The sequence below is a fragment of the Pholcus phalangioides genome, unplaced genomic scaffold (assembly GCF_987345545.1).
Source record: "Pholcus phalangioides strain wild (caught in Gottingen) unplaced genomic scaffold, Ppha-v1.0 ptg000015l_1, whole genome shotgun sequence".
Taxonomy (NCBI): Eukaryota; Metazoa; Arthropoda; class Arachnida; order Araneae; family Pholcidae; genus Pholcus; species Pholcus phalangioides.
Window position 1 is genome coordinate 30,447,264 of NW_028301608.1, and position 22,044 is coordinate 30,469,307.

At 34.9% G+C, this 22,044-nt stretch overlaps 2 protein-coding genes across 2 annotated transcripts in view; one reads left to right on the plus strand and one right to left on the minus strand.

Annotated features, from left to right (window-relative positions):
• LOC149075796 (uncharacterized) overlaps positions 1-9,379 on the plus strand; it is a 54,892-nt gene extending 45,513 nt beyond the window's left edge. Inside the window, exons 16-17 of the mRNA XM_089243305.1 lie at positions 1,126-1,243; positions 4,034-9,379. Of these exons, the coding sequence (XP_089099431.1) occupies positions 1,126-1,243; positions 4,034-6,542 (2,627 nt within the window). The 3' untranslated portion in view covers positions 6,543-9,379. The remainder of the gene's footprint in view (positions 1-1,125; positions 1,244-4,033) is intronic.
• A 2,546-nt stretch (positions 9,380-11,925) lies between these two features.
• On the minus strand, positions 11,926-20,593 carry LOC149075797 (calcium and integrin-binding protein 1-like). Its single transcript, XM_089243306.1, has 8 exons — positions 20,432-20,593; positions 20,207-20,344; positions 18,379-18,462; positions 16,160-16,194; positions 15,478-15,577; positions 13,496-13,643; positions 12,819-13,017; positions 11,926-12,141 (listed from the first exon to the last, which is right to left on the minus strand). Exons 3-8 carry the CDS (start codon positions 18,433-18,435, stop codon positions 12,120-12,122), a joined length of 561 nt encoding a protein of 186 aa, XP_089099432.1. The 5' UTR covers positions 18,436-18,462; positions 20,207-20,344; positions 20,432-20,593; the 3' UTR covers positions 11,926-12,119.
• Positions 20,594-22,044: the final 1,451 nt, after the last annotated feature.

Below are 22,044 nucleotides of genomic sequence, written 5' to 3' on the forward strand. Positions count from 1 at the left end.
GTGCGTCTGTACTGAAATTCTAATCATTTGCATATCTCACCTCCGCTAATGCATGTTGTAAATTTCATATTATTTGCATGCTTCCTTCAGGGTGTTGCATTTACGGTGGCCAGCAGGGTATTTTAAATTTGATAAAAACTTAAAATTTCCCACAAATGTTAAAAATTCCCTCACCCCCTTTACTGATTTTAGCCAATTTTTCCCATCAGTTACCATTATGACACCGATTCAGATGATTAATCTATTTACAAGCACACACCAGTATTGTTAAAGGCTAGTATTTTTATGCTCTAATAATTGAATGGCATTTCTGATTGGTTGAAAGACTTGAATTTCAGGACTTTTTACCAATCAGCAATGATGTTCCATTTTTAGTGCATAAAAATCCTAGCCCTAAGAGCTCTCGTTAGAGGTGGGAACTGCAAAAACCTGTCTTAAGCAGAATTGGAATAATGAGAAAATAATTTACTTTTTATCATCATTAAATATTCAAAACATGCTATATCACATAAAAATAGCGAAATATGCAAAAAAATATGCAGAGACATAGAAATCCGATCCTTACTGGTAAGTATGTTTACCTTACTGATATCTGGATACATACTGATTAGTGTCAGATATCAAGTTTTTGAAGATTCTATCTTATTTATCAAACAAATGCTAATAATAAATTGTAGCATATAGGAATGAGAAGGTTAAAGTATATTGTTTGACGTTGTGTGCACTTATTGACAGCTTATTAGAATTTTTTATAAAATCATATTTTCTCTTGCTAATGAAAATAATAATTGTATATAATCAATATACAGTAAACTCTCTTGATATATATATAATGTGGCCCATCCAGTAATCCAGCATTTTTAGGTGGGTTTTTTTTCAGACATAGAGGAGCAGAAAACATGTCACTGTATGTCTGTGCTCAGAATTTTTTTTTATTCAAATGGGATTTTTACCCTAACTTCCAGTGAAATCTTACACATGCTGGTTTGAAAGCTGCTGGATTAGCGAAAGTCTGCTGTACCTTGATGAAACGTCAGAATGTATTGAAGTTTAATTCTATAATTTCATAATGTAAAATTAGTTGGTGTTAATGCAAACTTCATTGCGGTTTTTCGATTTTTCTAGAAGAGGAAGAACTAAGTGATGCTAGCAGTTATCGTCCAACCACAAGAAGAGCAGCCCAGAAAGCCATCAGTTACAAAGAAATATCATCGGAAGAAGAGTGGGGTGAAACTCCCAAAAAGTTAGTTATCTACTGTATATATTTTTAGATACAGGGTGCATAGGAATTTTTCTAACAGGTCGTATGGAATTTTATTGGTAAACCGTTGGTCCTAGAGGCATACTTCCAGTTAGATAAAGTATTGAAATAACATGTAGCACTCGGATATGTTATTCATGTTACAAAAGGTTGTATAGTTATGGTATAAAAAATTTACTTTTTATACCATTCCCGTGTGCCCAAAAGCCCAATTAGAAAGTTGCCCTGTCTCCAGGCCTGTCATTTAGGGGGGGGGCAGGGGGCCCGTTGCCTCCCCCGGCTTTCGAAAATACACTAAAAATGATATATATATATATATATATTATATATATGATATATATATATATATATAGATATATGATATATATATATATATAGATATATGATATATATAGATATATGATATATATAGATATATGATATATATAGATATATGATATATATAAATATATATATATATTTTTTAGTTGGCATCGAGAGAGACAACATTCTAATTGGTTTTTCGGTACATGAGGACCATAGGTGGAGATAGACTTGGAGGTCTGGGGGAGGCAAGGGGCACGATGATAATGATGTCAGTTCATATATACATCAGATCAGTCAACTTCATCTTTGACGCTGGGGAGGCACTGCCCCCCCCCCCCCCCCCGTATCTCCACCCATGATGAGGAAAGTGTAAAAGTTTTTTTTATTTTATTTTAAGAACTATACAACCCCTTACAACATGAATAACATATTTGAATACTACACGTTATTTGGATACTTTTTCTAATTGGAAGTATGCCTCTAGGACCAACGGTTTGCCAGTAAAATGTCATATGCCCTGTTACCCATGCATCCTGTATATAATATACTTATACAATAATAACAAATCTATTTTATTCAGTATGGACATTTTTCCTAACTCTCTGTGGCATTATACCGCATAATGTGTTTTGTTTGTTTATACGTTGTTAAAAGAAGGTGAAAGAGAAAATCTATCTTCCAAGAGAAGAGAGCGTGAGTTGGAATGTGGCTTCCATCCTGAAAGGCTGTCTGTTTTGAGTGTGCTTTGAAATAAAGTCGTCTTCGTTAAGGTCCATAGTTTTGTGTGTTAATTGGAAACCCCTCCAATATCAAGTGTCTAGGAATATTCCGCCTCCTCATTTAAAAGATACGCATTTCCACCCAACATTGGTTACAATATCTTATTTCTTGAAACATGCCAAAATTGAAGACATACATTTGTGAGCTTAATGTAAACACTGCATTGGCTATCTACTGCACCTTTTCCAAATGAAATTTAACTTTTATGTAAATACTATACTGTTTTCTTGTGTTCTACAAACAAATTTTTTTTGAAAATGTTTGCTATATGCTTAGAATTGATTCTGAATAGTTTATATGGAGTTTAATAAGTTGATACTTGAATGTTATACACTAGTCAATTTTTAAATTTTTTTTCAAAACAAAAGTTAGTGTGGGCAGCGCAAGCTTCTGAAATTATATTTTTAACCAATTTGGCTGCACAAATAGTTCGAATTATGCCTTTCTGTATGCGTAAGGAGAAACAAAGGGAATCATAAGAAAGAGGATTGAGAAAACTACTACACCCTTTATTTATAGACTCTATACATGATGGGAGGGGTTCAAGGGTTAAAAATATGAGTACTGCAGTAGATAAGCCAGAAATTACATTTTTTTTTTCAGTGAAAATATCTTATTTTTATAATAAAATAATATTAAAATAATATGATGCATATATGCGTAATGTTAAAATAACATTAAAATACTCAACATTAAAAAATATAGAAATCAGTGATAGGATAGACCAGCAGTTTTCAAACTTTTTTGACTCACAGAGCCTTTTTTAGTCTATAATTTCTATGACTGAGTCCTAGAAATTGATGGGCAAATATTTTCGGGTAAATGCAACACATTGTGATATAGCTCTATTTTTTTATTTATTTATCAAATTCGTAGGTTTATTTCACTATCCCGGAGTGGCCCCTTGAAGGTGCACAGGTAGTTCTTAGACCTTCACGGTGCACAGGTTGAGAATCTCTGGGATATACAATTACATTAGCATTACATAAATACACTACATGAATTATTAAATAATGATATCCAAGAAACACATTGAATATGAATTAGTGTGCTTGTATTCGTGGCATTATAATTACATGTTATACAATAGTCAATTTTTAATTTTTTTTTTCAAAACAAAAGTTAGTGTGGGAAAGTGCAAGCTTATGAAATTATATTTTTAACTCTTTGGCTGCACAAATAGTTCAGATTATGCCTTTCTATATGCGCAAGGGGAAATTGATTATTTATTGACAATGTTATGTTGTTATGATTAATCATTAAATAGATTATATGATCAGTAAGTGCAGGGTTTTCTGCATCAAAATGAGACATTTGTGATCTAAACTGGATGGACAATAACTTTCTTACATTAATTCCTTTAACTAATCAGTAACAACAATTGCCATCTTAGTATTGTCTATCCGGTGAAGATCCCAGATGTCTCATTTTGATTTTTTTTCGATTCTGACAGGACATTTGTTTTCAATACATGCATTTTTAAATAGTGTAATGGTATTCTCAAAGGCTGTAGTTTTCAATCTGTAAGGCACATTTCCTTGGGAAGCCATTTAAGTTTCATGAGGGAGATGTGAGAACTTCTAAATTTTCAAAGCTACCTATTTTAATGAACTTTAATTTTTATTGTTGTAAATTTTTTAATGAATTGAAAGTTTTATTTCATTACTTTATTTCTATTATGCGCAGGTCAGAGAAGAGGAAGAAGAAAAAAGATACTTCATCCGAATCTAGTGAAGCTTCATTTAAAGAACAGAAATCAAAGAAGAAAGCCAGGATCACTTCCAAATGGAAAGATTCCTCATCTGAATCAGCAGAATTCACCAGTGAATATGATTCAGCTGCCAGCGAAAGCAGCAAAGAGTCTGGTGGACAGTGGAAGATTGACAAAAAGAGTTCAGAAGGAGGTCGAATCAAACTTAATATCAATAAGAAACTTCTGGAAAGTGATAGCGAAGGCTCAGAAAAGAAAGAGGAGAAACCTCGAAAACGACCAAATAGGCTCGTATCTGATGATAGTGATGAAGAAGATGAAGAGGAAGATGATGAAAATGAACAAGACAGTGATGATGACGATGAAGAAGATGACGATGAATCAGGTTCTGGTTCTGAATCATCTGAAGAATCAGATTCTCAAAATTCTAATGTTCCTGATAGACCAAAAACTGAACCAGCAAAGAAAATTCCAGAGAAACCTGTGCAGAATGGGGCTAAAAATGCTAGTTTAAAAGAAAAAACTGATGAAAAAGATGTCAGTAATCAAAAACCTAGTACAGTTGTCAAGAGTACTGGCAGTGATGTTAAGCCTAAAGTTATTCCAGTGAAGAACCCAGAGGCTTCATCAAAAACTTTGCCAAGTGTCATTAAGACATCTGAAAAGTTACCTCCAAATGTTACGCCTGTGAGGGTAAAAAATCTTCCAGAAGATGTTGCTGCAGTATGCCGAGCCGTAGCCTTGAATCGTGAACATGCTTCTAGCAGTCAGATCGTTGTCAAAACTGTTGTGGTCAAATCTGTTCCCAAAGGAGCCATCAAAGAAATTAAAATGGTGCCTTCAAAGATACCGTACAAGGATAAAATAGATGGTAATGAAGCTGAAAACAAGAAACCCATATCAAATGTTAAGGATTCACCTAAGCGAGAGTCAACATCATCACCTGGTAATGGTAATGGTGGTGGTGTAGCAAAAGCGACTCCAATTCAAGCCACAAAAAATCCTGGACAATCTGTTCAGACGGCTTTGAAAGCTGCTCTTGTGAGAGGTCCAGCACCTATTCCAGTACAAGCTCCCTCTACTGCTGGGAAAACACCATATATATCTGCTACCAATGTACCATCCCCATCATCTCCAGTGCACCCGATTGCAGGGCCAATGAGAGCAGGTGTCTCTGCCAGACCATTTCAGGGTAACCTTACTCGACCACCACACCATCAGCCACAAATCTCGATGCGTGGTGCCCATCCAGTTGCACCTTTTCACGGCGCAGCCATGGATCCCATAGTGCGACCAGCTATTCCACAGCATATGATGGCACTTAGGGGCAACTCGCCACATCAGATGTATCCCATGATGGATCATCAAAATATTGGAGCCATTCCACCAAAGCATCATCCTAATACTCGCCTGCCATACCCAGAGCCACCAGCTAATGCTGCTGCTGCAGCTTCCGTGTCTCAGCCAGTTCCTGTTGCAAGAATATCTTCACCACATCCTGTCCCTCCAACAGGTATGCCACCATTGCGACCTCCAGGTGTGACAGCTAATGCCCCAGTTCCTCCACCTGTCGCAACTTCGAAATTGCAACCACCACAGTGTGGATCTCCCATGTCTCAGCCATCACCACAGTCTACACGGTCATCATATACAGGTTCTATTGTCGAACCCTTCAGCACTGCAGATATAGACCAAGGTTCAGATTCAAGAGACGAAATACCATTAGAACCTATTCCATGTGAAAGTGAAAGTGTACCATCTAGTACATTTCCTGGTAAGAGCACTCCCTATGACAAGGAAGATGAGTATCGACCCGCTAAAGAATCTACTAGCTTTCCTTACAGCGGCTTACAGGAAGAGAAGGGCTTCCCCAATTCTTATTCTCCATTGTCATCCCTACAAGAGTTCACATCACGGCCAAGCCCCTTAAAACCATCTCTTGTGGAAACTTATTCTGGAAATTCCAGTCCTACCAGGCTAACACCTTTAGACAGCTATTCTAGAAGTAACAGCCCGAAAGGTTTCATTTCCTTGGACTCTTATCCACAACCACGTAGGAAAGGCACTTTTGAACCTGAAATTCCTTCCAGGCCTGGGCAGTCATCTGAACCATATCAAGGTGAGAGTAGGTTCCCGGCTGAACCATTTTCACCCAGCAGTAGTTTCCCAAGACGATCTCCTACTGCTCCACCAAGAGACCCAGGTACACCTCCGAGATTGTACTCTCAGTTTTCAGATACTTACGCCCCTCCAAGATCTCCAGAGTTCTACCAGAATCAGCAGTTCTACCAAGATGAAGGTTCGCGACCAAACTACCAACCGAATTACACTCCCCCCGACCATGTCCAGTCATACACGTACATGCCAAATGCCATGCAACAGCATAATGATGGTTTCATGATCGACACTATATTGAGGGCTCGTAATGAGGAAGATGAGCTGGGCAACGTATCCGGCATTGTACAATATATAACGCAGCAGTAGAATGTATGTACATTACTTAATTTTAAACCTTTTTTTGCTTGCTTCAAAATTTTCTGTGGATGAAGCAAATATGACCAAGTTATTTATTTGAGTTGTTTGCAACTGGTTTATTGTTTTTTAGATTTAAATTTTATTGTTTCATGCTTTTTTAAATTATATGTTAATTTTTGGCTCTTTAAAACACTCACTGATATTTAAAATAAATTTATGCTGCGACAAATGAAATGGGAACTTTCAAACCTTCATTTCTTATGTGCTGAAAATTTTATTTGTAAGGTTGATTGTTAAATTATTTTATTTTTTCATATGTATTTTGCAGTAGAACCTCTTATCTGGCTTTCCCTTAACCAGCCTTAAAAATACTTAATGTTCTGATCTTCTTATGTATGACTCAGATATTAATGTATGACCTTATGTTACTATAGCAGGTCTATGCACAATATACTCTGTATAACAGAGGCTTTGAACTTTTAATTGTAATTTATTAGTTTTTGAATAGTATTCATATGATACAGTGTTTCTTGATGGAGTACCCAATTGACTTAATATAAAATTCATACATAATTAATTTTTCACTAGTTTTTTCCATCTTCTTCGATAGACCAGATTTTCTTTAAAAGTGCTGACACTTATCCCAGTTAGGTCGAGGTTTTACTGTACTTCTATCAACAATTGACGCATTTCATCAAATACAATTCGTAAAATGAAAAAAAAAGTTTAAGTATAGAATATGATAGTGCTATTGGTTTGATGCATTGTGCTTGTTTAAATTTAGAATTTTTTACCATTTTATTTATATGCGATATCATGTTCTCTAACATGAGATAGGGAAACGTAAGAATTTGTGTTACAAAATATTGTGCATTATCACATCTTGCCAACTGAAACAAAATATTTTCTTTCTCCCATTGTTAAGAACTAAAAACATATTTTTCAATAATTTTTCATTAAAAAAGTATTACAGATTTTTCTTCCGTACTGACCTGGTTATATTTTTTTTGTTAGACAATGAAGAGCATTATGGATATAGCTATTCAAGAATAGGAACTTAACCATTTTTCTTCATGAAAGTTCCATTTATTATGTAACTTGGACATGTAGAATTCAGCACTGGGATATACTATTTCACATTTAAAATTTTTGTAATAATTATCTGCCTATAACATAAAAAAATACACATTTTAAAAAAAATCTAAATTTTTCAGATTGGACCACTGATTATTACCTATCATTTTCTGGGGAAGGTTAAAACAAAAATAATTCTCAAAAAATAATTTCATCAAGGTATGAATTTGGGTAGAAAAATCCTAAGTTTTTGTAAAAAAAGATGTAGCCAACAAGCACTTCTATTCTTTAACATTTTAGTAGCGGTGGTACAGGTAACCAAACTAGATATTTTTTCATATGTAGTTTATATGCCACTGCATATTATAAGATAAAGTTTGTTTCTCAAAGTAGCAAAATTTGCATATGTGGATTATTGGCAGCTCAAACGTTTCACGAATGTTTTTTTATTGACTTTCTCAAGAAGCTACAATTCTGTGTTGATTTTTTTTAAAAAATGAATATTACCAAAAAATAAAGCTTAAATTGTATGTTATGCTCCAAACCGGTGATAGTTTTCTCTTTTATAAAATACAATATACTCTTTTTTCCATTGATAGTTACTAGTAAAATAATTGCATTCATAAAAGTATAGTCATTGAGTGTGCTTTCTATTCTCAAAGTCAATACTAAACATTCCTAGCAAAGGAAGTTCAAAATGTTTTTCGATCCAAGAAAATATTCTTAAACAAGATGTAGGCATTGCATATCTATTTTAAAGAAAATTGATTGAAATATTTGATTTTTTTTTCTTCTCAGTGTTGTAAACTAAATGTTAAATGACTTCAAATTATTGAACTCTTATTTAGAATGATATTTTACCAAAAACAGGAGTGCACTGATATGCATGTATGAATTTAAAAAAATGAATAAACTCTGTGATGAGGTGTTAATTTTATTATAAGTGACTTTCATATTTAAAATTTGAAGTTCAGTTTCATATATCTTTCAGATGTTTGTATTAATAAGTGAAAATCCTCTTGCATTTTTATCTTAGCATTTTCTTGTTGCAAGTGAAAGAAAAAAACTTGAAATGATGTTCCCTTCCCCCTAATTATTTTGTCTGTAGATTGTAGTTTTGTTTGATATTGTAGATTGTGTGCTAAAGACTTTTTCAATAGTATTTACAGAAAGCAAAAACAAATGCAGTGATTGTATGAAAGGGAAGAGGAAGGGGTAATTATATATATATTAACTAATTTATTTGCGCAGTATCGTAAAAGTTGCAGTTGTATATATATGCTGTTGAATTGCTAAAATTCAAACGTGTGCTGACTATCGCTTGTCTTTCTAGTAAAAAAATTTAGTAGCAAATTGTAACAAAGAGTTTACGCAGAAAATGGAGAGGTGTGAATTTTTGTATCATGGGCGTGTGTAAGTTTGTACAAATGTTGAGATTGGAATTGTATTTTCACGTTGACAGAAGAAAGGAAAAAGATGTGAATTTTATTTGTCTCTCGTGTATAGAAATTCACTTTCTTTGTGTTTTAATTTCCTCATTTGATATATATTTTTTGTCGTCAGATATTATGTCTGGCTCCGAAAAATATGGACATTGGTGTATTTAAATGTACTGTTTATCACAAATTCTTCATTGGTACTTTCATAAATACTCCAAAAAAGATGAAGAAAAATAAGCATTTGTAAAATATGTGGCATCATTCATCAAAAAAAAAGGAGAGAGATGTATACTATTTTCTCTTGTTATTAAAAGAAGAAAATGGTTCTCTTATGGACAATTGGTTTTTTTAATGTGCATGAGTGTAAGTTATTCCTTGTGTTTTTGGGGGGGGGGGGGGGAAAGAAGTATTTTTTCAGTATTTTTAAGATGTTTGGAAATGCAGTATAACATTAAAATATAGATTGAGATTCAACTGTTCCTGAAATTCAAAAGAATTCTTCTGAAAACTCATATTTTGAAGTAATTTTTAAAGTCATTTGTAAGTAAGATTTAATTCGTATGTGATTTTAATTCAATGTGTGTTACTTTCTTTTATTTATTTACACATCTCAACAGGCTGAGCCCAATTACAGAGATGGGAAACACACGGACATAAGAATACAAAAATACAAGTAATGAAAATTAATAGAAAAACAATAATTCATCAAATTTACACGTTAAAAATAAAATCAACAAACTTAAAAAAACAAAAGCATATACGCGCAACGGAAGCACACATTGAGAATTCAGCATGAGGAAGAAACAAATGAGAAAACAAGAAAATATATACAAATTCATAAAGCACCTAGTAGAGCATGGAATCCTTGTGAAAAATATCTGAGAATTCACCTGTATTATAATTTTTGCATGCACACAAAATTGTTGAAGCATGTAAAATGTTCATGCGTGCATGAGGTAAATAAAAAACATTTCAGGAACTATGAACCCGTTACTCGAGAGATGGCACAGAGATATTAATTAGGCTTGTGAGATAATAGTCATCGGTTCTGCCGTGAAGAACTTTGTGAAGGAATGATAGATCTCGCTTTGTACGTCTGCTATCGAGAGATGTCATTGAAAAAGGGAGAAGATTCAAAGTAGGCACATCTGGGATATATACACACCAAAATTTCTTTCAAACCGAGCACAACTCAGGTCTAGCACCATCTATGGGTGATTTATATGTGTGTTACTGTTAGGGCATAAAAAATTTAGCTTTAAGCAATTGCAGTAATCACTTCGAGTTAAAAACTTTGAGATTTAAGTGGGACAAAGTTTGGCTTAAAATAATCATTGTCTCTCTTGGTGTGGTTCTTATAAATACAAACGCCTAGAGATGTGATGCGAGAATATTCTCCTGGATGTAAAAATTGGAGAATAATCAAGAATATTCTTTTTTTTCTTTTATGTAATGGAAACTAATTTTACAAATTATGTTTACATTATTAAATATAACTTGGTTTTTATAGCCTAAAACATTTTGAACACAACAATTTTTGGCATAATCACCTCGTAATGACAAGTTTTAGTTCTAGAATATTCTGAGAATATTCTTGATCATGGTGAGAGCCTCCAAAAGTTTTTATAATTAAGATTTTGGAACCTCAAGATTTTAAAGATTAAAATTAGATAAATTTTCAGAAATTAATTCTAAACAAAATATAAAACCAATGTTAATTCACAAATAGAAACATTCTTATTATCACCTTCATTCTAAAGAAGATAGAGAACTGTGTGTGTCATTTTCATGAACATACTCTCAAATTTTTTATCACTCGCATTTCTTTGCAAGTTGTTCAATTCACCATGTTGTTTTTACTCTCTTGCTTAAGAAGTTTAATATTGTGGGCTGCATACTTTAATTTTCCTCTTCTTTCTGTTGACAATTCCTTTATGCTGTATGTATAAGGTTCTGAAAGCTCTTGCAACAATTTTAGAATGCAACTTCTGTCAAACTTATTCCAATACATGTTCCTTTCCACCACATAACAGCAACCCCCCCCCCCCCCATATCTCCACTCATGCCACTGATGGTACTTTGAAGTACCATGTTAGCTAATTTGTCATGTGCGAAGAACATGTGCCCTGAATCCTATGGGAATGGGGATATTTTTTGTATTGTTCCTTTATTTTTTTTTTTGCAGGAAAATAACAAAATACAGCTTCTCCCTCTTTCACAAATGTAAATACAATCAATTTATCATTATATTTGCTATTATATATATTAATTCATAAAAATGTAGCATATTATAAACATGTATATATTTCTTAATTTTTGAGACATTTATTACGAAGTAAAATAAGGTGAAGTTATTTATTGTAATTTCTTCCAAGAATATTCCCGAGAATCTTTTAAAAGATTATTAGAGAATTTTACATCTATAAAAATAACTGGAAAATATTCTCATTATGTTATTTAAATAATAACCGCCTTTCAGAGAATATTCTTTAGTATTCTCCTCTATGAGAATATTCTTAAGCTATTTTTTATAAAGAATATTCATTATAATATGCATTAAATATTCTTGAGAATCTTCTCTAAAACGGCTATTATAAATAACTGGAGAATATATTCTCAAGTTATTTATAATAGTGGTAGTCCTCACAGAGAGAAATATTCTCCTAAAGATTCTGGAGAATTTATTTTACATCTCTACAAATGCCACAGCAGGCAAATTGCCTGTGAGGTGGCTGAAATCCCCCCATAAAAATATGGATGTGAATAAAAATCATAGTCGGAATCATAGTCGTTATCAAGGGCGCAAACTTATATTGGGATGAGCACCCCCCCCCCCCTCCCAAGTATTTAAAATGACTTCTATGGTCGTTATGCTTCAGTTTAGACAGAAAAAAACACTTTTATTTGTTTAGTTACAAAGGTGAACTATACACACGAACACCAGGACTTCTAGAATTTTGTCTTATACTTTCCAAGACATAAGTGGATCATCAGGGCTTGTGTTCGTGGCCTTACATCTGAGGTAGCAGAATTCTCGGCTGATCATCAGTTTCTTTGACCAAAAAGAAAAATTCTATATTCTGAGCGTAAAAGAACTGCAAAAAAAGGACCGTATATAAATAATTTTATAATATTGATTCATTTTTGCATAACAAATTTACGTGTTGTCTTCATAAAGATTAATTTGATATCCAATTAGAAATATGAAAAGATATAATTGATTTCTAAAATTGAAAACAAAATGGCATATAACTCATTTTAAATTAATATGAAAACTCAAAAATCACGTGAAAGCTCCTATTGTGAAATATACGATAAATTCTCGAATTATTTTCGAAAATGTGTTGTTACATAACGCCATGGTGATCCAAAAGTCAATTAACATTTGAAAGTTAAATAATTTATAGATGTACGTGGAGGGAAGAAAACTGACACATGGAGTTTTATTGTACTTAAAAAATAATTACAAAAATTATCAATAGGCGGCGCTTCATCTGATAACAAAGGCAAAAATTAGCATTGCAATGTATCTCATTTAGGGAAGATTATTTTTTTCAATAAAAGATAGATTAAAAATCTCTCCTCAAGCGCCATCCTGTTGGCCGTTATTGGAATTATGATTTTAAGGTTTCAATAAAGCCCCATATCGTTTCCAGTGTTTTGTGTGTCAATTTTTATTATTCTGTAAATTATCGAACTTTCAAATGTGTTAACTGACATAGATCACTGTATATCGCTCTCGAAGCATTGAATTTACGAATGTTTTTCTTACCTCGAAAACTGCGGGATATTCGTAAGGCAATGTTGGAATTCATCCGCGGATAGCATGCCGTCGTTGTCGATGTCGGCTTCCTTGAGGATTTTCATGGCCAACTCGGATACCTCTCGAGAGTTCAATGTGTTGGATCCCACGAGAACTCTTATTAAATTGCTCAAGTCATTATGAGACAGGAAACCGTCTTCGTCGTAGTCTGAAAAAAATTGTACAACTATGGTGATCTATTTCTTTTATATATTTAGTAAAAATACCTGTTCCATATTTTGAAACAGAGCCGCCCTCAGGGGAAGTGCGATCGCACTTACGGTAACAATAATTTCTTTCACAAATTCTCGAATTCTGCTGTGTTCCATCTAGGAAGAAATAATTCTGGAACTCAAGGAAACAGTTATTTTTCGGATATTTTTGCTGAGGCGAACTCGGAAGAAAAGTCATCACGTCTCCGCCGGGACTCGAACCCAGGCCCTCTTGCATAGCGGGCAAGCATGTTACCATCTACACCACTGGAGGGTGGCTTTTTCTCAGCCGGAGATCTCGGGCTGAGAAAAAGCTATCTGTCTCACTAAACCGTCCCACTCGGGGGCCATTTTCTGAAGTTGAGGCTACTGCCTCTACTTCAGTGCCTCACGCCACAGTGCGTGAAATAAATTTCAAATTGAATTTAAACTTACCGTAAATTCTAAAAGCATACTCGGCCTTCTTTTTAACTGGCGTTTTCTCGTTAAAGACGGACACCATGTCCAAGAAATCGTCGAATGACCAACTGCCGTCATCTTCAGACGAAAATACTTTACCGATTCGGTCGACGAATGGATTGCTCTGGATGGAATATGAAATCAAAACTAGTTATATAAGATATCGTTCCTGACACTGGTAGTGAGGAATATTTTATATTTAACAATTGCAAGATCTCTTTATTAAAATTGTTAATTGCAATATAAAACGCACAGGTCCATCATTTCAACTTTTTCCAGGGGGGGGGGCGGTAAAGAACATACTCAGTATATGTAGATATATATGTTTCACTTTTCTTTTGTCTATTTCTATTGTATTCTTTAAAGTCCTTCCTGACCCCCCTCCCCTTCCCAACAGACGGACCTGAAAAAGCATTCTTTCTTGTTTTGTTGAAGGTAAGTCTACTTCAGGGGTTTTCAAACCTTTTCCTGTAGCAGCTTCCCTGAGCTACCACATTCTATACACGAGTCCCTTGAGCTTCCTGTATGTGTTCGCAACCCCTCCCCCCCTACCCCTGCCTTATTTTTTTAAATCAACGTACAGACAAATCTCGATGAGTCGAATGTGCAGCGGCCGAGAGAAAACGTTTTAAGTCTTAGTTCGCTATCAGAAATTCCAAGTTCAGAGTGTGTGTGTGTGTGTGTGTGGGGGGGGGGGGGGAGATTTAATAAAATGACAGCGGTATTTTCGAATGCCGTATTAGTAAAACTACTGGAGATGAAGGAATTCGAGACGATACATATATATAAGTTATTCCAGTTTAATCATATATTTAATTAGTGAATGAGAAATACAAATACAACGCCACAACAGGCAAATTGCCCAACGAGGTGGCTGACTTAAGAACATCATGGATCCCCACCAAGCCATTTTTTTTTTGGAGGCCCTACCTACTACTGCTACACCACACATGCACCCCGCCCGCGGAACCCCCAACGAATCGGTACATGCGGGAATGTGCGTGTAGTGAAACCTGACATGAAGTTTTTTGTTTCTCTGTAATGCTTGTTATGTGTAGTGCTGCCATCTGCCACCAGTTTTTCTAACTATGAGTGAAGTGTTATGATTGAATGATTTATCGTTGTAGGACTGTTGCTCTCTGTGGCGAGACTTTTTAACGGGGAGATCGGCTCGCATTTGCGCCTTGAAGTTGGGAACCACAGAAAAACAACTTCAGCCGACCACCACTGTGGGGTTCGAACCCGGATCCTCGCATCGCAAGTCCGTCACTAACCACTCGACCACCACAGCGGCTAGAAACTAGCGTTAAAAACTAACTAAGTGCGTACATACTGTGAACGCGATGAACCACTCCGCTAATTATATAAAGTACAATGACTGTAATTAAGAGTCGACTTGGAAATAGCTTTCTGTGAGTAGTTTAAACAATTTGAAAGTTCTCAAGCCTCTGTTTGAAATCTCTGATGGATACAGTACTGGAATATGTCACCATTTTATTTGTAGCTTTCTGAAAATGTAATTTCTCACTAGGGCGGGCCGGTTCTGGACGTTTTTCAAGTGTAGGCCCCCCCCCTCTCCTCTTCAACTGGCACCCTAAAAATCTCCCTCCTTCAGGTGACCCTAAAAAATTGGCACCTTTCAGTTGGTGCCTTCTGTGGCTGCGTAGTTCCCAGGATTTAAAATCCGGCCCTGTTTCTCACCTAAGCTTAAAAAATAAATTTTGATATTCATATAATACAGTAAATATCCATTTCAATTCCGTTTTTAATAAGTTTTAATTCGAGACCCCTATTTTATTTTTTATATAAACGGAAAACTTCCCATGCAAGAAGTTTTCCGGCTTAATAAGTGTAAGTTCCGTGGAGACGATTGATTTTCAGTGGGATCCATTTGTTCTAAGAAATTGCTGATACGACATACCATAAACTACAGATATATACTACTCTATGCGACGTACCTGTAATTCCGGGATGCTTTTAATGGTTGGAAATGGTATCCTAGCTAACTTATCGAAGTTTAGTTGATCCGGAGAAACATCCTTGAACCTGGAAAAAGCGCTGCAAAATAAATTACTCTTATTAGTCATTAACAACTTTTTATTTGACACGTTTGTGCATTTTTTCCCCTCCGTTTGCTCTCACGAAATTGCAAATAAATGTCCAGATCACTAAAATATTTTAGAGCAGAGATGCCCAACCTTCTTGGTTTACGTGAGATGTAAGTGATGGCTTCTCCAAACTACAAACTGGTGCACTTATGTATATAGACTGATATTTTATTTTAGGAACATCTTCATGGGCCGCATTTGCTCCGTAGACAGATAATAAATTTTATTTTGTTCTTTCTCTGTGGTGGACTCGGAGATTGCGCACCTCTGCTTAAGAGTGATAAAATGTGCACTTGAACGACATAATTGTTTTCAACCATAGTATATTTATAGATTTTTTTAACTTCGTTTTTTTATAGTGATCTCAATTTAGATTCTTCTACACCTGAAACACATAACGTATTTGTAATTGAGATATTATAAGAAATATATTTATGCTGTTATAAAATTCCTTATGACAATTTTAATAGTCGAATTTCTGTTTCAACAAGGTTTAACTTTTAAATCACACTGATGTATGAACAAGACTTACTGTATAATTTCGCTCTTCGTCAGATAAGTAAGTTCCTGCATAAAATGAAAACAGGACTTCATAATTGATCATTATTTTCAAGCATTATAATGTTATTATGATAAAGCATCACTTTATTTTGCCAATTCTAATCTCCTAGTTAAGAGTGAAGTAAAGAGGTATATCAAAAGTCTGAAAATTTTAAAAATTGATTCAAGAAAAATGATGCGGCTTAATAAGTTTGGAGTTTAGGCCCCCTTTGAGAGTAAAGATTTCATATACAGTCAAACCTCTCTATCTCGAAACTGACGGGATAGAAAAAAATTTCGAGATAGAGAATTTTCGAGAAAGAGTTTTTTTTAGTTAGAAAGAAAAAAAACACCAAAAAGGGCGAAAAATTCGACTGATAAAAACTAAAAAATACCGTACTACATTTACTACATACTAAAGAAATTTATCGGTTAAGTTTCACAACCAATGTTCAATCACACTATATGCAAATATACTGAAATACTTTCGATTTTTTTTTGTTCAATTCAATCTTATTTACGTATCTTATTTGAAATAACCTGTAAACTTTTATAGGGATTGATGCATATTTTTTCTGTTTGAGCCTTCAAAATTTCATCTATGCTAGCAAGAGAGCTGTAAATATTTTGGGCCCTATCTGCTCAGTTTCCTCTAGAAAAAAGCATGTGTTCAAGCATATTTCGCTGTTAATTTTTTTCTAATTCCTCTGCAGCATCTTCTGCAGTATTTTCGTCACCAGAGTCGTCTATAAATATTATTATAATTGTTTTCAGCAATAATTTCGGTATCAGTCAAGGTGCTCCAAGTTCGTAGTGAAATTTCCATTTCCACAAAATCGGGAAATGAAATTTCTAGCTTCCAGTGCTTTTTAGTGATGTTCTGAAATTCCATCTTAAACATTGTTCTGAGGTTCGTTGAAATTTGAGCGAACCACCAGATCTGATCCTTCATCACCTAGATAACTGGGTTCCAAACCTCGCAGCTTTCTTTCTTAAAGCAGTTTCGAATTGTCTGTTGGCTGATTTTTTGTCATGCTGAATAAAGCATGCACATTACGTCCACCTGTTCATTGCGTCCACGTCAATCATAGTATCCGCCTATGATTGATCCATAGCGACAAGATCCATCAGCACACAATGGGCGAATATAATACGAATAATCCTTTCTTATCAGTTTCATTTAACCACGGAGAAAAGCCAGATTTACGCGAAAGAAAAGCAATTTCCGTGTTTTCTTTTTACTATCATTGGGCTTGGCCTTCGAGATAGCGAGATTTTCGAACATTATTTCGGGACAGAGAGGTTAAAATGCATTGATTTAGAACAGTTAAATGCAAGGATTTTTTTATTTTTCACCATAAAGGTTTTTTCGAGAAATAGAGTTTACTAAAAAGAGAGGTTTGACTGTATTCTTAAGAATGGAAGTAGGCATCCAAGTGGTCATACTGAATGTATAGAAACGCTTAAAAATACCTGCACAAAAATGTACTCACACTAAATAATAATTAATGAAAATTCCGGATTAAAAGCGAATAAATAATTTCAGAATTGAAAAATTTCAGAAATAACGAAAGTCTTCAATGATATGGAGCCCATGTGCGAGGTCACCGTAACTATCGTCGTATGAATTTAGACTGATTTACTTTCGAAGAATACGCAGTGACATCGTGTAAACACCATTCTCGGCGCGAATCGCGCACTATTGATATCATTTTATTCATTTGTTATCAAATCTTTTACAAAATTTTAACATATTAAGTAAAAAAGAAAGTTTTCTTTGTTTCATTACTCCAAACGGGAATGGAACTTAAATAAATTTCATTGAATCATTCAAATTAAATATTTCATTATTGTTAAAAAACTACAGTATTTCGTATTTCCATAATCGGAAAAAGAACACAAACTATTTGTATATTCAGATAACACAGAGATTTCTGGAGTTTTACGTAACCGTGGGTGATTGGCTTGATTCTATATGGCAAATATCTATATGATTTCTGAATGAATTCTGGTGTTCAGACCGGTGGTGAATACTGTGGGTGCTCGAGCAATCCCGGCTCCAACAGTAATGATTACAAATGAATGGTAAAAAACTTGAAAAAATAGAAATTTCATCTATTTCAAGTTCTATCCATTTTCAAGTTAGCTGATCATTAAAAAATCGATAGCTCTTTAATTGTATTTTTTTTTTTACATAAATAGAGCACTTACCATATAATCGTACAATTCTTTTTTTGTGATTTCAGAACGGCTCGATGAGTTTCCCATGACTTGTCTCTTCAAATAATATCATTTCTATGTGAGTAGAGAAAAAAAACATCAACACAAACTCCTTACGTTGAAAACAACGAAAAATGTTCTCTTACAGCATTAAGAAAATGTTAGGATGACAGATATTGTTCTTTATTACATAGGGATTTCTTTTTGGAACACAGGATAGCTACGCATCGTACATTCAACTGTAGAGGTTTGTATAGTAGCAGCTGCTTCTGTGTGAGAAAATGAAAAGAGACGAGTTCTATTTCATTAGCGTCATGCCATTTCAAGAAGAGTGACAACCGTGTGTATGTGAAATTTCTATCACTCTCCGCAAAGTTATCGAGCTGTGGATGAATGATGCACATCCGAGGAACGAGAAAGGAATCCAACTCAGCTGCTGGTCAATTTTTTTTCTTTTTTGATTCTGAATTTTTTCTCAAACACATTAAATGACTTCAATTAAAGGAGGCTCACATTTCCGAAGGGCCAGTTTCTTTGACGGACGAAGGGTGGCCCTACTAGAGAGGTTTAACCCTTAAATGCGTAGCTTTGCGTATGTGCAAAGGGTTCTTTAAACGTTCATTACTGCAGTTAGTTTGAAGACAAAAATTCAGAATCGTCTTTGCGCATAAGGTGAGGTCATATTTTTATCCATTTTATAATTTGAATTGGCTGGTAGATGACCCAATTAATGACAACAGTGCTTTGTTTGTTGCAAAGTATGTAAGGCTGTGATTTCGCTAATTTGTCAGACTGTTTTGTTTGCATTTCTTTTTATTTTATCGTCAAGTTTGCAGCAAGAATTTTTTTCTTACTCTAGTCTGAATCGCAAAGAAGATAGTTTTATTTGAAACTAATATTACTTTAATACATTTATTTTATGTGCAATTTTTGACTCTTTGCACTACCAACGAGGCCCTATATAAATAGATTTTTTTGAATGATATTTCCGGATTTATATACGTGCCATTAACTATGAAAAAAATGACCAACTCGAAAAAAAAATTGGACAATTAAGAGTTAACTGTGATTCATATCAAATCCTGTTTTTTAGTGTAGTAGTATTTTAGCAGCATAGTGTAGTAGTTAAAGATCTCTCCACAGAGAGCAGGCAGGACCACGCATTTACACATGTAACAACACGTTCTCTGCGTATACCAATTTATTAGAAACTCTTCAGAGCAACGGTTCTCAACTGGTGCTCCGCGGCCGCTCGAGGAAAATAAAAAGAAACCAGTAAATTGGAAAAAAATATTTATTAATATTTTTGAATAATATAAATAAGTCAGAAACTTTGATGAATAAATAAAAAATAGGCCTCCGGGCTCCGCCATAGAAATTACATTCTGGAAAGGGCTCCGTGGGTCAAAAAGGTTGAGAACCGTTGCTCCAGAGGAATATTTACGAGATGCATGCACGATTATGAAGTAGTATTTAAAGAAAAATATGGATATATAAATACCGATATTGTGATTCCATTTACGTATATCAGTCATTTTCCAACATTTTGGGGTGGGGTACCTGGAGGTCCCCCCCCCCCCCCCCTCTGACTGCGAAATCGGTTGGTAGACCCATCGGAACCCTACTGATAATATTACGGAATAGAAATTACATTTATTTGTTACCTATCGGAGAGTCGGAATAGTGCTAAAAGTCATGTAAATTTTTGTACAGTTATAGGCTATATCTGCTATAACACTTACCAATGGTCTTTCAATACAATAATATTATAAAATATATTTATTTGATTCATAAAAGTTTTAATACAGCAGTTTCTCACCTTTCTGTTGTTTGGCGCTTTTCGGATCGCTTCAATGCAGAATTATTGGACATTATGTGTCCGGATTGAGAAACACACGCACCGTACGCCGAGGAGGTCAATACACCAATATCCAGAACCAGACCTACGTCTACAGTACTATAAAAAAAAAGAAATCAATTCACTAGATGCATAACGGAAAATAAAAATAATGATAAATAAGGGCACAGGAAACGGAAGAGATACCCGCTGTCCTTTCCGTAGTCGGGAAAAAGGTCTGCTTTCCCTAATGAGATACCAGATAATAATAATATCACTAAATAGACTAAACTGCGGGAATCTCGGTATGTATTAGAGATTATGGCTGAGCTGGAAACGTTTTTCGCCGCTGTGCCGGGTGAAGTGTGTGTGTGTGTGTGACGTTGCTCAAGATAAAAGTACGATAAATAAGATTTTATATCATTTGGTTGCAGTGTTATTACACGAAGGAAGGGAGAAAAAAATCATTTTACAAGGAGATCTTTGTAGTTCGCTTCTTCAGCGCATTTTCTCTCGTCGCCAACGAGCGAAAGTCGGGAAAGCCTTCACCCTGACAGAGGCCCGTTGTCGAAATGCCGGGCCTTGAAAAAAAAAAGACCCGAAACGTAAGACTTATCACTTTATGAATGATCTTTTTGAGCACAAATAAACGATGTAAAACAATTTTTTTTAGCAATTACCATTTTTATGCCCTCCTGTGAACAAATTTGTAATTTGGACAACTACGGGTGCATTTTAATTGCAGAGAAAAGGCAGACCTTCCACACGATACTTATAAATAATGTGAAAATTCAAGCATCTGCCGCTCTTGCTTCAAAATATCAAAGGCAGGTGGCAGCACCAGTGTAACACGAAACAAGCATAACTCTAACATTAATTTCGTTAGGACCACGCATATACAACACGCACAATACGTTGCGGCATGTACCAGTTCGTTAGAAATTCCCGAAAGGAATGTTTACTAGTTGCATGTGTGGTCAAGTGGTAGTACATTTTTAACCCCGTCACGATCACTGGTGAAATATCTCGTCCAAACACTAGTGGAAAAAACTTACTCATTCCAGCTATCCTCTGTATCCCTTATGTCTTTTCTTATCATCGCGAAATTTCGTTATAACCCCTTATTGAACGAGTTGTGTTGTTTTTTCTATCTTTCTATACTCCTGTTTTTCCTTTCCAATTATAAATTGTAATGCATCTCTATATATAAATGAGAGCGAAAAACAAGGAAAGAAACAATTGTATACATTCTGTCGAAATACTGGTGAATGAGAAAGAAGAGAGGGGAAGGACGAAAGGGAAACATTTTCCTTCTTCTATTTCCGAAATACAAGCAAGAGAACTAGTTTTATCACTGATACTTCTGATATAGATCATCCAAATTTGTTGCCAAACTGGTGTTCCGCGGAATCCTGCGATTCCGTGACAGTTTCTTTGGGGTTCCGCATGATCAAACGCCAGGGAATCTTTAAAAAAATTCGGGATCCTGGAGAGCTTTCAAAGAAGAAAACTTTCTTTTTATGCGCTGATATTCGCAAAGCTGTTCTTTGTTTTGAATTTTAACGAGATAGGGTCATGTTTAAAAAAAATCCAGACCACTTTGACGACCTAGAGAATGTGAAAACATGTGAGTGATCAAAACAGTGTTCAAGTATGTGAGTGTCCATAAGAATGACCTGGTGAGCAAGGGACGAAAACAGCGACCCAGTGTGTGTGAAAGCATATGAGCCACTGAAAGATAGTGACACAAAGACATATTACAGTATGGGGGGGGGGGGGGAGCTATGCAGGCTATAGTCCGAGGTGGGTAATTTTGAGGA